A 16,697-nucleotide genomic window follows, 5' to 3' on the forward strand; every position below is an offset into this window, starting at 1 on the left:
GCTTTCTTGATTCTGAACTTAATGTGAGGTGTCCAGGAAAGCTTGGAATCAAGAATGACTCCAACGTACTTTACCTGTTCAGTCACATCGATTTCAGAATCAAAGAGACGCAAGGGTCGAACGCCATTACGGTTTCGCCTTTCCGTGAAAAGAACAATAGATGTTTTACTCGGATTAATCGAATGGCCATATTAGCGACACCAACCCTTAACTACCTGAAGGGCTTTTTGCATCAGGTCGAAAAGGATGCTGATGCACATACCAACTAACAATGTTAGGTAGTCGTCGGCAAAACCATAAGTAGGAAAACCGCTATTATTGAGTTGCCTCAATTGCGTATCTGCTACGAGATTCCACAAAAGCGGTGATAAGACTCCCCCTTGGGGGCATCCACAAACACTCAATTTCCTAATCCCTGCTAGACGCAATGTCGAGAAGAGATATCGGTTTTTGAGCATTTGATGAATCCATTTGAAAATCATTGGAGATATACCATGACTCCGTGTGGCTTCCAATATGGTATCGAAAGGCACGTTGTCAAAGGCACCCTCGATATCTAAAAAAACACCCAAACAAGATTGCTTTTGAGCGAATGCTTTCTCGATATCGTTAACAACCTTGTGTAAAACAGTCACAGTGGACTTACCAGATTGGTAGGCATGTTGGTTCACATGAAGAGGCACGTTGGCCAGATGAACATCACGGATGTGATGATCCACAATGCGTTCTAAGCATTTCAGAAGAAAAGAGGTCAAACTGATAGGTCTGAAACTCTTTCCTTCTTCATACGACGCACGACCCACTTTCGGAATAAACTTTACAGTAATATCCCTCCAGGATTTGGAAATATACCCTGTAGCAAAACTGCAAACAAGTAGTTTTTTCAAAACATGTTTGAAATAATCGAATCCCTTCTGAAGCAAAATAGGATAAATCCCATCTGCCCCAGGAGATTTGAAAGGAGCAAAGCTATTAAGAGCCCACTCAATCGATTCTATAGTTACAATACTCCGAGCCGAAGCTAAAGAATCATAACTACAAGAAAAGGCATCAGGATCATCCGAAGATGTAATATCCACACATCCAGGAAAGTGTGTGCTGAATAAGCATTCCAGAACTTCCTCATCAGAGGAAGTCAGATCGCCATTTGGCAAACGAAGTTCGTTCACCCGGAAATCCTTAGATTTCGCAAGGATTTTGTTTAACCGACTGACTTCACTCAAGCTGGAAACATTTGTACAAATGTTTTTCCAGCCGGATCGTTCAGCAGACCGGAGAGCTTTCCTGTAGGCCTTGCGAGCCGACCTGAAAGCCTCCGAACCAGCCGAACGTGGTCTGTTCCAACTCTTTCTACATTGTTTCCTGAGTTTCGCCAGATCAGAGTTCCACCAAGGGGTTCCTCTTGTGATCTTCACAGACCGTAGAGGCAGTGTTGGTAAAAACTCAAATTCTCAAATCTCATGCTTGAGTTGTTTCACGCGCGATTCTTGACTCGCCAAACTCACCGCCGAAAAAATCATGCATGAGTTGACTCGTGATTTCACTCATTGCTTTATTTCTTGGTATTCTTATTACTTACATCGATGTTTTTAGGATTATATGATAGAACAAAAGCAAACCTATCATACAACAATATTGGATGTCGTTCAAATTGATTTGGATTCGTTTTACAAGCGAACGAGATTTCGGCGCTTGACTCGTGAGAGCGAGATTTTGCATGAAAATCTCGCGCGTGAGAAAATGATTCAGAATCGCGCGCGAGTTTGCTCACGTAGGAGCGGTTCATGAGTGTGTTTTGAGTATGATTTTACCAACATTGCGTAGAGGGCATGCTTCTTCGAAAGCTTCCATGATGAAGGTCGTTGTAGTATCAACGGCATCATCTAACTCACTTGGAGTGTCAATGGATGGTGAATATCCATGAAATTTGGCTGCAACCAAATCAGTATAAAGATCCCAGTTTGTTGACCGAGGATTCCTGAAACGCAATGTTTGCGAAGTAACATTTAAATGTTCAAAAAAGATTCTTCATTTGACACATGCCAATTGGTCAGCTCGTGACTAATTCTGCTAGAGCAAAGCGTTATATCTAACACTTCCTCTCTAGCAGATACCATGAAGGTAGAACGGTTGCCTATGTTAAGTAATGCAAGATCTGTACTACTTAAGTACTCCATCAAACTGGAGCCTCTCAAGTTAATGTCTGAGCTGCCCCAGATGATATGGTGAGCATTAGCATCACTGCCAACAATTAGCGGAAGGCCTTTTGAAGTGCAGTATGCGATGACTTGTTTGAAAGCATCCGATGGTTCATCATGCGGTAAATACACAGAACAATAGACGTATTTCCTGTTGAGGTTTCCAACAGATACATCAATTGTGATAGCACATACATCTCTGGTGGTTAGTTCAGAGATGAGTGTAGCAACTATTGCGTTGTTGACAAGCACACAGGCTCGAGGCATGACACGCGAGTTTGCCATTTCATGTTTACTGAAAGTGGCAAACACCGGGTTCATAAGGTTTCCTAGATAGAAATTTCCCTTACGAAAGAAAGGTTCTTGTACCAAGGCCACTTGGGCTGTACCATTTTGCATAAGTCTGCAACGAGGGGCGATTCACTGTACTGAGTTACTGAGTTAAAAATACACAAATGAAAGTAATGCACAAAAATACATAAATACACGATAAATTCAAAACTGAACGAAAAATACACAACATTCGAAAAAAGTACACAAAAATACATCAATACACGATTAATTCGTAATTGAAATAAAAATACACAAATACACCATATTCGAAAAAATGCACAAATTCAGAATAAAATGCAAAAATGCTCCATTGCATGAAAAATACAATAAAAGTTCAAATTTGACAAAAAATTGCAAATATGACGGAATTGCTTGTGCAATGCCCGAATTCGGGAATAATGTGACGATTTCGTGAGAAAACGCGTGAAATTTCATAAAGTGTGATATTTACACACACCCGGACTGGCAAACGACCTGACGCTGGATTAAAGCCAGCGGAGGAAATGATAAATATACTTCCCTGAACATAATCCGTCAACAAACAGTATCAGAAACTTGTAATTGAAAATAAATCATTGTGTGGAGCTTATGTGAATGTTGCCTAGTACGATGCTGGAGGTTAGAGGCAGACTTTACCAGTTTCCCGGATTACATAAGAGAGACATTGCTTCGGAAAATCCTCCAAGAGGAATATGTGCAAAGATCCGTCCAAGAGAAATTCCTTCGGATATTTCCCCAAATTAACTCCAACAGCGATTATTCCAAATGAAATTTCATCGGAATTGATTTTAGGGAAATTCTACCAAGAGAAATGCCTCCCGCCTCCGAAGATTCCTCCATTTTATCTTTATATTTATCTTTTTTATCTCTAAGCGGAATGCCTTCGGAAGCTCCTCCAAGAGAACTTCTTTGGGAGATTCCAATAAAATGAACTTCTCCGAAACATTTCTCCAAGAGGATTTCTTGTGGTGATTTATCAGTTTTTTTAGATTCCTTCAAATATTCATTCCGGATTCCCTTGAAATATTCAAATTCAGATTTCTTCATGTGCATCTAATGGAATTTCTCTACTAGGACTGATTTTGGATTTTTTTCCGGCGTTCCTCAAGATATTGTCAAACGGTATTGCTCCAACAATTCGGAACAAAAACTCTTCAGGCAATCCAATCAAAACTCTGTCCTCCAGGAATTCCCTCCTTTAAAATTACTCCAGGAGTTCTTTCTTGGAGATTCTTCTAATATTTCATGATCAGATTCTTCTAGAAGCTTCTTCCAAGAATTTCATCAATAGCGGCTTCAAAGATGTTCATCCAGGAGCTCCTTCAAAAATGTGATCACAAAAGTAAATAATCACTTGTTGCTTCCTCCAGAACCTACCGCAGCCTTCGCCGAATGATATGTTGTTGGTAACGGAAAAACTAAAAATGTTGTCGCATTCTTTAGTTTTGGATGGATAAGATAAAATTTGAGTTAAATTAGACTTTTCTCGTCTTTGGGAAAGAATATCCAGGTTTTGGTTTAATGCAGCATAAATTTCGATTTGTTTACAAATCCCAAGTCCCAAATGCAAAAGTCAAAATCGATTGAAAAAATACAAATTTATTCGAAAAATACTCAATCATTGCACCAATACGTATCAATTAAATTTTATTCGCAAAAGTGCAAAACAATACACAAATACAAAAAATACATGTCAATGCGCCAAAAATACACAAATTCGATTTTCAATACACCGAGGTGAATCGAAAATACACTAGTGAATCGCCCCTCGGTCTGCAAAGATTGATCGTTGCTGTTCTTTTGTGCTGAAGATTGATCTGAGCTATCCTAACCGTAGCCACTACCCAAACTAGGTAAGAATAAACTCTTCGCAACAACAGCACAACAAAGAACAGCAACAATAAAATCAAAACGGTATCGATTGGAAAACGCCAAAGGCGAGGATACACAGAATACACTGTGTAAATCGCATAATGCGAAACCATATAGGTGAAAATTTAAACTAATTAACAACATCTTCATAATCCCGCCCTTATTTAGCCTCAAGTGAGACTAAAGAAGGGCAGCTGATTGTCTCGGAGAAACACATGGTCCACTGCACCATTGCTCCGGTTAGCGCAGTAAGGGCTACATACTGTGGAGGGCGCCCTGGTACTCCACAGGCTCCGTTAGCGGTTAGGTTTTTATTAGACCCCCGTAGCCATTCATTCCTAGGCACGATAAGCATAAAGCCGCATCACACCATGAATTCGGAGTCACCTGTTGGTGGATTCTTACCACCGGAACAGGCGGTCCGTAGTGTTATTCTTAGCCAATTGAGGCAATCGCTACCGACACTACACAGCTATCTAGGCTGATCGAGAAAAGAAGTTAATATTGATGATCAACTTCATACAGACTCGAACAGCCGTAGCCGATATTTTGATAAATATTTTTTCGTCTGCCCCCTCAAAATGCAAAATCCAGCCAAAAATTTTTGAAGGGGGGGGGGGACAAAAAGTCAAAATATTATTTGTATCAGCCAAATGAAATTTAAAAAACAATTGCTGAAGAGATTATGTGAGGTAGCTTAAAAAAATCGTTTTTGTTGGATAGTTTGCGTGAGGTACACCGGGGAAAGTTGAAACGGATGGGGCAAGATGAAACAGCGGGTTAACATGATGTTATCCAATGATAGTGAACAGCTTGAATGCCATAACACATAGTTTTTGATTCAAACAATCTTTTAACGAATGAAAAAGTTATAAAATGTATTGGAAACTATTTCAAAACTTCGCGTTTCATCTTGCCCCACCCGTTTCAACTTGCCCCGGTGTACCTTAGTCTCGACTCTGAAACTATCATGTAAGATAATTATTGTTTTATTAAAGTACATACATATATGTAATATTATTATGCAAATATATTACAAACACTACTATCGATATGTACTTTGCCGAACTAGAGACAACGTTCCTCAACACTTGGGAGTACTACTGAAGAAACTCCTTCAGAAACGTGTTATTATTTGTTTAAGATATAAAAAGCACCTGTAGGAATAATATGTGTCATAAACATACATTACATACATACATTTATTTGTTCAACATCATTAAGACAAGACATAATCAACAATAGTACGCCACAATACTCGGTTTGTGGCTGCCGCTCTCCATCCTCGGTCGCGCCCAATGCTCGCCAAGTCACGCTCCACCTGGTCCGCCCATCGTGCTCTCTGCGCTCCACGCCTTCTTGTACCAACCCCCCTGCAAACACCAGCTTTGCAGGGTTGTTGTCCGGCATTCTTGCAACATGCCCTGCCCAACGTATCCTTCCGGCTTTGGCCACCTTCTGGATGCTGGGTTCGCCGTAAAGTGCAGCGAGCTCGTGGTTCATCCTTCTCCGCCACACACCGTTCTCCTGCACACCGCCGAAGATCGTTCTTAGCACGCGTCGCTCGAAAACTCCGAGTGCTTGCAGGTCCTCCTCGAGCATGGTCCATGTCTCGTGCCCGTAGAGGATCACCGGTCTTATCAGCGTTTTGTACATGGTGCATTTGGTGCGTGGGTGAATCTTTTTCGACCGCAGTTTCTTCTGGAGCCCGTAGTAGGCCCGACTTCCGCTGATGATGCGCCTCCGAATTTCTCGGCTCACGTTGTTGTCAGCCGTCAGTAAGGATCCGAGGTAGACGAATTCCTCCACCACCTCGAAAGTATCGCCGTCTATCGTAACATTACTACCCAGACGGATCCGGTCGTTTTCGGTTCCGCCTACCAGCATGTACTTTGTTTTTGAGGCATTCACCACCAGTCCGACCTTTGCTGCTTCGCATTTCAGGCGGGTGTACAGTTCTGCCACCGTTCCAAATGTTCTAGCGATAATTTCCATGTCGTCCGCAAAGCACACAAATTGACCGGATTTTGTGAAAATCGTTCCCCGGCTGTTGAGCCCGGCTCGTCGCATCACACCTTCCAGCGCGATGTTGAAGAGTAGACATGAGAGTCCGTCACCTTGTCGCAGTCCCCGGCGAGATACGAATGAACTGGATAGTTCACCCGAAACCCTTACGCAGTTTTGCACACCGTCCATCGTTGCTTTAATCAGTCTAGTCAGCTTCCCAGGAAAGCCGTTTTCGTCCATGATTCTCCATAGCTCTGCGCGGTCGATACTATCGTATCGAGTTACATTCACTTGCTACTATCTCAGTTCATAAGCATGCTATCAAACAACAATGTATGGATGACTTTTACCTTGTAGTTTTATCTGAAAGTTTGCCGAATATCATAAGGGTCGCACACGCATGCTTAACTCGTGAGCGAGCTGTGAAAGCAACTCTCCACGCCGTGAATGTAAATTACATTCACGGCGTGGAGAGTTGCTTTCACAGCTCGCTCACAAGTTAAGCATGCGTGTGCGACCCTTATGATATTCGGCAAACTTTCAGATAAAACTACAAGGTAAAAGTCATCCATACATTGTTGTTTGATAGCATGCTTATGAACTGAGATAGTAGCAAGTGAATGTAACTCTTTGCAAATGGTGAATGCCATCCCTGTATGCCGCTTTGAAGTCGATGAACAGGTGGTGCGTTGGGACCTGGTATTCACGGCATTTCTGGAGGATTTGCCGTACGGTAAAGATCTGGTCCGTTGTCGACCGGCCGTCGATGAAACCGGCTTGATAACTTCCCACGAACTCATTTGTTTTAGGTGACAGACGACGGAAGATGATCTGGGATAGCACTTTGTAGGCAGCATTCAAAATAGTGATCGCCCTGAAGTTCTCACATTCCAAATGGTCGCCTTTCTTGTGAATGGGGCAGATTACCCCTTCCTTCCACTCCTCCGGTAGCTGTTCGGTTTCCCAGATCCTGACTATTAGCCGATGCAGACAAGTGACCAACTTTTCTGGGCCCATCTTGATGAGTTCAGCTGCGATACCATCCTTACCAGCTGCTTTGTTGGTTTTGAGCTGGTGAATGGCATCCTTAACTTCCCTCAGCGTGGGAGTTGGTTCATTTCCGTCCTCCGCTGCACTGGCGTCGTCGTTCCTTCCGTTGCCGTGGGCTCCCGTGCCTACGTTCTCCTCGCCGTTCAGATGCTGATCGAAGTGCTGCTTCCACCTTTCGATCACCTCACGTCCGTCCGTCAAGAGGCCTCCGTCTTTATCCCTGCATATTTCGGCTCGCGGCACGAAGCCGTTGCGGGATGCGTTGAGCTTCTGATAGAACTTCCGTGTTTCTTGGGAACGGCACAGCAGTTCCATTTCTTCACACTCCGCTTCTTCCAGGCGGCGCTTTTTGTCCCGAAAGAGGCGGGTCTGCTGTTTCCGCTTCTGTTTGTAACGTTCCACGTTCTGTCGAGTCCCTTGCTGCAGCATTACCGCCCTCGCTGCGTTCTTCTCCTCCAAAACCGTTCTGCACTCTTCGTCAAACCATTCGTTACGTCGATTCCGTTCCACGTACCCGATGGTGCTCTCGGCTGCGTCGTTGATGGCTGCTTTCACTGTACTCCAGCAGTCCTCTAGAGGGGCCTCATCGAGCTCGCCCTCGTCTGGCAACGCGGCTTCGAGATTCTGCGCTTATGCTGAGGCGACATCCGGTTGCTTCAGTCGCTCTAGGTTGTACCGTGGCGGTCGCCGGTACCGTACATTGTTGATGACAGAGAGTTTTGGGCGCAGTTTGACCATCACCAGATAGTGGTCGGAGTCGATGTTGGCGCCACGATAGGTCCTGACGTCGATAATGTCGGAGAAGTGCCGTCCGTCAATCAGAACGTGGTCGATTTGAGATTCCGTCTGCTGTGGTGATCTCCAGGTGTAACGATAAGGGAGGCTGTGTTGGAAAAAGGTGCTACGTATGGCCATATTTTTGGAGGCGGCGAAATCAATGAGTCGTAGGCCGTTTTCGTTCGTCTGCTGGTGGGCGCTGAACTTACCAATCGTCGGTCTGAATTCCTCCTCCTGGCCTACCTGAGCGTTCAAATCTCCTATGATGATCTTGACGTCGTGGCTTGGGCAGCGATCGTACTCGCGTTCGAGCTGCGCGTAAAATGCGTCCTTGTCATCATCAGTACTTCCGGAGTGTGGGCTGTGCACGTTTATTATGCTGAAGTTAAAGAATCGGCCCTTGATCCTCAACCTGCACATTCTTTCGTCGATCGGCCACCAACCGATCACGCGCCTCTGCATATCACCCATCACGATGAAAGCTGTTCCCAGCTCGCGTGTGTTGCCGCAGCTCTGGTAGATGGTATGATTACCTCTAAACGTTCGCACCATGGATCCTATCCAACACACCTCCTGCAGCGCTACGATGCCGAACCCGCGGTCCTTCAGTAGATCGGCGAGTATGCGAGTGCTCCCAATGAAGTTGAGAGATCGGCAGTTCCACGTACCGAGTTTCCAATCGCAAGTCCTTTTTGTTCGCTGGGGTCGTTGCCGTTGGTCTCGGTTCGTTGCTGATTTTCCGTTACAATGGTTTTTTACGGCTGGCTCGTAGGGCCTGACACCAACCCCCTACTTTCCGGAGGACCATAGTGCACAGTTGAGCTTAGAGTCCTTCCCTGGCACTCGGACGTAGATCAGCCGCCCCTAACATGGGGATCAGACGCTGTTGTGAGCCGCTCCTCCTGGAGAACAGACGCTCAGGTTTGCCGAAGCAAACCCCCCCTTCCCTGTCAGCCTACGACCAAAGTTCCCACCGGGGTTGGTTACCCGATCTTCCCTAAGGTTGCTCGTAGTTTCCGGCCGGTACCGCGTGGAGGTAGGGATAGGAGTTGCTGGGCAGAGGCTAGTGGATCACAATGGGATCTGAATTGCGCAGCATACCCAGCCTTTACCGTGCCTGTGTTATAAAATATGTTTTGAATTGATTTAGCGTGAATCTAGATGTAGGAATAATATGTGTTATAAATTATGTTTTATAACACATATTATTCCTACAGCACCGTATGATAATATTCCCATATATGAGCTAATTCTATGAAAATAGAGGAAAATCTTCGAGTAAAACCTTTGGTTTTCCTCGAAAAAACATTTTCAAATTTTCGGAGGATATACTAGAATAGTATATCTTTCGAATACCGGGTGTAAGTTTGGAGTACATTTGTATTTGTTAATAATGGTATCAGGCACACCGTGCGTGCATATTTACTCATATAAGAAAATCCTATAGAAATGGCTCAAAATCTTCAAATCACAAAAACTTTAGTTTCCCTCGATGAAACATTTTCAAATTTTCAGAGGAGATACTAGAATAGTATATCTTTCGAATGCCGGGTGCCATTTGGGTGGGCATTTTTATTTGTTAATAACGGTTTTTGGCACACCGTGGATTGTTTTAAACGACTGCATTTTTGTCACTAACAAAGTCGGAATGTGATTGTGTTGGTGACGGTAGGTCCCGCGGCAGCTCGGAAATCTATTTTTAGACACTCGGAAAGCGGATGGAAGTTGGAACGAATAAAAAAAAGACAAGGTGGAACCGATCAACCTTTTGTGGATGCTGTTTTGAGTACCTGCGCGTTATCCATCACGTCCAAAACTGCACTTGGAATTGAAACACTTTCTTCGTTGTGGCGATGTTGGGGTGAAAATTTCAAAGATGTGTGAGTGGTTTCGGGCTATGTTTATGGTCCCCATTTTGTTGCAACAAATGAAGTATTTATCGTTATATGGAATGATGGGAATTGATTGTTTTGATCGATGAACTCCAAGTAAAGAACAAATAAATATAACGTTGGAATAAGCAAATGCTCAGTTTGGAAATCAACCATGCGTTACATTGTTTTAAACGAGCCTCATTTTTCTGCGTGTAGTATAAGTTTTGCCAACATGAACAAATCGACAATGATTTTTCATAAGGGCCTAACTGACTTGGTCGATTTCTCTTCGTCAACTCTCTCTTTCGCTAATAATTTGATCAAAACAAACAAAATCATTATTCCTTTTTGTTTCTAGAGCAAGATGTAGTCGTTGTCTTCGTATTTCAACCAAAAAATCTTTGGAAAACTTAATACACTTTCCGTAATAACACAAGGAGAGGATCGATGAAGAAAAATCGAAAATGTCAGTTAGGCCCTAATGAAAAATCAGTGTCGAAATATTTGGCTATATGACTTATCAGACGATATCAGACATTTGCCCTTTGGCTAATATTTTCCAATGGCCAGTACACGCGTGACAAACAATTGGCAACTATTATTTTCACATGTTTTCCACTCGAGAACTAATCGGAGTTGCAAAGGTTCTATGACAAAAGGTTGAAGGTCAAAAGGTCGAAATGACAAAAGGTCGAAGGGTCAAAAGGGCGAAAAATCGGCTAGGACAAAAGGTCGAAATTACTAGTGGTCCAAAGGTCGAAATTAAAAAAAAATGACTACCTGCATAAACGATAACCATAAGATTTGCTTAACCACCCATTCGGGATACAATTCGAACTGTATGCGGTATTGTTGAACCGTCTACATTATGGTCCTTACGGTGTTTATTGTATTGGTTTATTAGGGTAGTTCAAAGGAAGAAGGTTGAAATGTTGAAAGCTCAAAGGCTGTAGTTTGTACAAATGTAGGTAACACATCTGAAAGGACCAGGATTCGTTAGTTGGGAGAAGTGGATTTAAAATTTATTTAAGTACCTGCACCGTGTTGATGTACGCCATAACTTTCAATTGCATTCCGTCACTCATAATCAGTATGAATATTAGGATGGAACAATGGTCAAAATCAATAGAAATATTACGTATAAAGTATAAAAACATGCAGTGTTTATAATAAATACATATGCGGAATGGAATGTCATATGGAGCTGATGTCAGTTGTCTAACTTTCATGAGTAAGAACTCAAAACTTCAGCTCCGTAGCATTCCATTTGTCAGATATATGTACAGGAAGCTTCAGAACCCGACTCCAGATAATCGAGTCCAACCTGTATTCCTAGTGATAATCCTATACAAATTTCATTTACAATACGCAAAGCGATGGCATGTGTAACGGTTTAAAGTGGCACATTATTCTTTTTTTCTTATTTTGACTATAATTTCGAAAGAGGGGAAATCCCAACATATTATTAATGCCTCACGCAAATCTCAATCGTTATTGCTTTGCATTGGTTACTCGGGCAATTCTGAATGTTTGATAAAGCGTTTCCAATCTTCCTTGATCAGAAGAAAATAACACCTTAATTATTTTATGCAATTAAGTATCATAATTTATATTTTACATAACTCATTTTAATATTATAATGGCCAATTTTTCCGAACTGGTCCATTATGCAAGTGAAAATAGTTGCATAATGAAAAATAGTTGCATAATGTTCATAATGCAACCCATTTGAGTTGTATTATGAACATTATGCAACTCAAATGGGTTGCATTATAAAAAAAAAAATATTGCATAAAATTTTGTATGGGACTCGTTGCAAAACTCGATTTTTTCAGCACTCTTTGTATTCATCCAACTCGGCAAGCCTCGTTGGATAAATGTACAACTCGTGCTGAAAAAATCAACTTTTTGCAACTCGTTACATAAATAACTATATGCCTATCAAATATAGTAGTATAAAGAGTTAATATAACAAAAAGTTAAAACAAAACTTTGTATTGATAACAGCTTTACTATAGCAAACCGGTTATTTGATTACTAAACTTGTTATGCGATTGTTATTGTAATAGATTATTGTAATTGTTAAAAGCTTCTTATTTGTCATAAAATATGTTCGTACACAACACATGAGTTTGTGGTATTACACATCTTATTATTGGCAAGAACTCGGGTCATCGCGTTTTTACATCACAACTGGTGCCGAGTTTGCTTGTGACCCATGTATTTGTGGGCTTCGTGGCCAAACGGTTAGCGGCGTCAGTCGTTTAAGTGTCTCGTTAGCATCGGAGTGTGGGTTCGATTCCCGCTCCAGTCGGGGACAACTATTCGTCAAAACGGAAAATTCTCCACTGGGCCACTGTGTGTTATATGTGTTGTCCGTTGTGTAATGTAAGTAATGTTCAGTCTGTGCGGCCTCTGGCTCAAGACGGTGTAACTGTCTTTTTTTTTTTTGAACTAGAAACCTATAGTTATACAATTGCCTTCATAGCCGAAGCAGTAAACGCAAGTGTATTCAGTAATGATAGCGACGGATTCGAATTCCGGTCGGTTCAAGTACTCTTTGTAATAAAAATTTCTCTAATAGGAAACACTCTGCTGAGAAGCATGCATTGTAAAAGCAGGAGCGTTTCGCCAAGAAGAAATAATACATTTGCAAATACAATCACTTCCACGTTTGTAATCATATGCTAGCTGGAGAATTGAGTCGAAGTTCCCGAAGCAGAAATTCGTTCGTCTGTCTAGAACAGTGACTTATCAGACGGAATTCCCCGTCACATCCACCGCAGTCAAGAGTGTGTTTCCAATTTTAGATTGTCTTAAACATATGTACTGTGATTAGCGAAATGCTGGATTGATCAATGCTTATATTGCTGGCATACAGACTTCACCCTCTTGTTTAAAGAGTCATTCACTTTTCAGTAGATTGTTTTTATTCATGATGCTTTACTGTAGAACCAGTAATACATTGAAAGCCAATGCTTTGAAAACTATTTTCAATAGCTTTTTTGTTCAATCAAATAACTGATTTGGATATCGTACTCTCCTATTGTGCAAGCACATGCTGTCTACCGACCGCAATCATATACTACTCAAGAAATAAGGCATCACTGTTCAGTGCTAACAGTCTACCTATTCCACGTCCGAATGATAGAAAACATTAAAAAAGACAAGGGCTAGACTGCGGAACGAGACACTGCCATATAGATGCTAAATGGATGATCTAAGATAGAACTTTTAACGCTAAGGACGATTGCCCAAGTAACCACAGTGCTGCAGCCTTATTACATGCAGATATACGGTGTATTTAGTGCAATCATTACTTTACATGCAAACTTAAGGTTGATTTAAAGTGGAAGTGGGCAATTATAGAATCAAATTAGGATTATATTGGTATAATCTTGAAGCAGTCGCATAATTGCCCATTTCCACTTTAAATCAACTTTAAGTTTGCATGTAAAGTAATGATTGCTCTAAGTACACCGTATATCTGCATGCAATAAGGCTTCAGCACCGTGGTTACTTGGGTGGTCACTGAAGAAAGTTACGAGAAAATGTATGCATACGAATTGCTAACAAGCCGAACTTCTAAGATTTCCCTAACAGCTAAAAGTTTTTGAATCACGTTCAGATGAATACAAACGTCAAACGTACACGTAACTCTGTACTATGTAAGAAGGGTTTCTCACGATTACCTTCTATTAACAACCCATAGAATCATATTCTTATCAAACCCCTGATAAACTACCAATCCTACGAGTATATAATGTTCCCTACTAAAATACATACAATAACAGCTCAACATTTCCGCTTCCTATGCCCAGCCCATGCTAGTAAGCAAAACACAAATTCTGACTATCATTTAACTTACATTGTTGAGAATACACGTGATTTGGGTAGCATGTCTGCTTCCTATTTTGCGTTTTTATCTGAACAATTGCAACAAATGTTTGATATAACGTTCAAACCTTAAGCTATCAGTGGAGTAATTCAAGTTGGAGTGAAATTTACGAAAAAATGGTTATTTTGAGTTCTGCACATATAAACTTTTGAAACGCAAATTTAGCAATAAAGGCATCTTAAAAATCAAGAGTTAAGGCATTTTTTCAGCTAGATTATTTTATACGAATGTGGAAAGCATAGACATGTTATGCCTCAGTACTCAAAACTTAATTTGTAAATAAATAACGCATTTTATTTGCACAGTGGTAAAACCCAAGACAATCATCTCAGGAACAGTATAAAAACTGTCGATCGTTAGTTAATCTTCACAGTGATCATCAGTTCTTGCAACAGAATGGGATACGGAGCGCTCAATGTGGTCTTGTTGGTTGGAATTTTGTACGGCTCTATCACACTGACAGCCGGCAAAGTACGTTGTGCTCTTTAAACTTAAGGCGAAACTGGAAGCATTTCCTCATTTATTCAGTTTTTGATTTTTTTTTAAACAACGAAGCAATATTTTCAAAAACGGTTTTCGTACACATGTAGAGTATGGATCAGTGTATTTTCTGAATTTTTTTCGTGTTGAAAAAGTTTTCCATTTTTTCAAAACCCATTTTTTTTTTGTGAAATTTCGTTCAAAAATGGTTTCTGCAAAAACGAAAAATATTTTCCACTACGAAAAAAATTAGAAGATACCTTGATCCATCCTCTACACGTGTACCAATTTTGAAAATATTGCTTCGTTATTTAATAAAAAACCGAAAACCAAAAAGTGAGGAAATGCTTCCAGTTTCTCCTTAATCTATAAATTTATTAATTTTCATTCTTCTCAAAATTTTAGTGTGGAGGTGTGTGTGTTAAAATGGACGAGTGTAATAACACTTTCGGAGGAGGTGATATCGTTGATGTGAGGTAATATCCAAAATAGGTCAGCATATCAAGCTTGGTAAATGAAATCTAATAATGTATGCATGTCCAGATATGACATTGAAGACTATGAGCAAGCCGACTGCCCTCATTACTTGGAGGTATGCTGTGATTTGGAACATGTTGCAACGACTCGGGCACCGCCGATTGATGAGCATGTTCAGGTGTATGGTACATTCGTTGTGAACGAAGGACCGAGGGAAAAAAGCTCCGAAGAAATTAGGTTCCCGACAGAGCAACGAGGACAATTCGGAGAGTGTGGAATTAGAAACCCTGAAGGTATCGCTTTCAGGCTTGCAAACTCCAAATTCAATGAAACCGAATATGGTGAGTTCCCGTGGATGGTTGCTATCCTGCAAGCAGAAGGAACCGAAGCTTCAACGTATGCATGTGGTGGATCGCTGATCGCGCCCAATGTAATTTTGACTGTTGCTCACTGTGTGGTAGATAAACAAGCAAGTCAGCTAACCGCTCGAGCAGGTGAATGGGATACCATGACCACCAAAGAAACACATCCTCATCAGGTGATTCATAGCTATCAAAAGTGTTCTAAACTTCTTAACCGACTTATCATTACAGGAACGCAAAGTATCGTCGATAATTCTTCATCCCAATTTCAATCGAAGGCTCCTTTTCCACGATTTGGCCTTACTGGTGGTAGAAGAACCATTCACTGCTGCAGAAAACGTGCAGCTTGCGTGTTTGCCACCGCAAGGAATGAACTTTACCAGTGAAAATTGTTTTGCCGCCGGTTGGGGAAAGACAGCATTCGATGCCAACAGCTACCATGAAATCCTCAAAAGAGTTTCTCTAGCCATGGTTCATCGAGCCCAATGTCAAAATGCTCTTAGAACTACAAGGCTTGGCTATCGATTCCGCTTGCATGAGTCATTCATCTGTGCTGGCGGTGAGGAAGGCATCGACACTTGCACAGGAGACGGTGGATCTCCCCTTGTATGCCCGGTTGAAGGCGTTGCGAACAAGTATTACCAAGCCGGTATTGTTGCTTGGGGTATCAATTGTGGTCAGGCTGGTATCCCCGGAGTTTATGTTCGTACCAGTTTGTACTCCAACTGGATTGGTGACGAACTGACGAAACTCGATTATGTATCTATAGATAAAAGAACCAACATGTGGAACTGAATAAAATAAAATTCTATTTGTTTCAAAACCAAATCCTAAAACTCGTTGATCGTATCGTATTGTATGTTTTCAAGTTTTAGCTACACCACCTCAATCACTCTTGCATTTTTTGGCAGAACCACAGAAAAAATCAACACAGTAAAATCTCTGGTAATATCACATCATTCTTGTTGCACTTTAGGCGCGTCTCAAAAGTGGTGTTCAAAGCATGTCCTTGCCATGTACCAAAAGAGCACCGTGCCCTTAGTAACCATACGCTTCCAAATTTAACCTACTCGAAAACAAAGCGATTACGATATCGATTGATTCCGTTCTTTTTGTTATAGAAAATGCAAAAAAAATAACAAACAGTTTCGTTGTTTTTTCTTCAAAGTTGTGCAGATCGTTTTGTAGACTTGTTGTGCTGATGTCATTCTTCACTTAAACTTCTTACAGTGCAATATGTATCAAATGCAGTACGTCCATAACAACTCCATAATATTCACAGGTTGGATCGGATTCGTTCTTAAATAGAAAGGTGTGGATTAGCCAACTGCCGTTTCAACTGCAGTGATGTTGTTCGCTTCACGGGAAA

At 41.4% G+C, this 16,697-nt stretch overlaps 1 protein-coding gene across 1 annotated transcript; it reads left to right on the forward strand.

Annotated features, from left to right (window-relative positions):
• The first annotated feature begins 14,339 nt into the window (after positions 1–14,339).
• On the forward strand, positions 14,340–16,156 carry LOC115257596 (phenoloxidase-activating factor 2-like). The gene is made up of 4 exons (XM_062858399.1): positions 14,340–14,480; positions 14,895–14,965; positions 15,033–15,504; positions 15,560–16,156. The coding sequence occupies exons 1-4, from the start codon at positions 14,406–14,408 to the stop codon at positions 16,121–16,123; spliced, it is 1,182 nt and encodes a 393-aa protein (XP_062714383.1). The 5' UTR covers positions 14,340–14,405; the 3' UTR covers positions 16,124–16,156.
• The last annotated feature ends 541 nt before the right edge of the window (positions 16,157–16,697 follow it).

This window comes from Aedes albopictus, chromosome 3 (assembly GCF_035046485.1).
Source record: "Aedes albopictus strain Foshan chromosome 3, AalbF5, whole genome shotgun sequence".
NCBI classification, from domain to species: domain Eukaryota; kingdom Metazoa; phylum Arthropoda; class Insecta; order Diptera; family Culicidae; genus Aedes; species Aedes albopictus.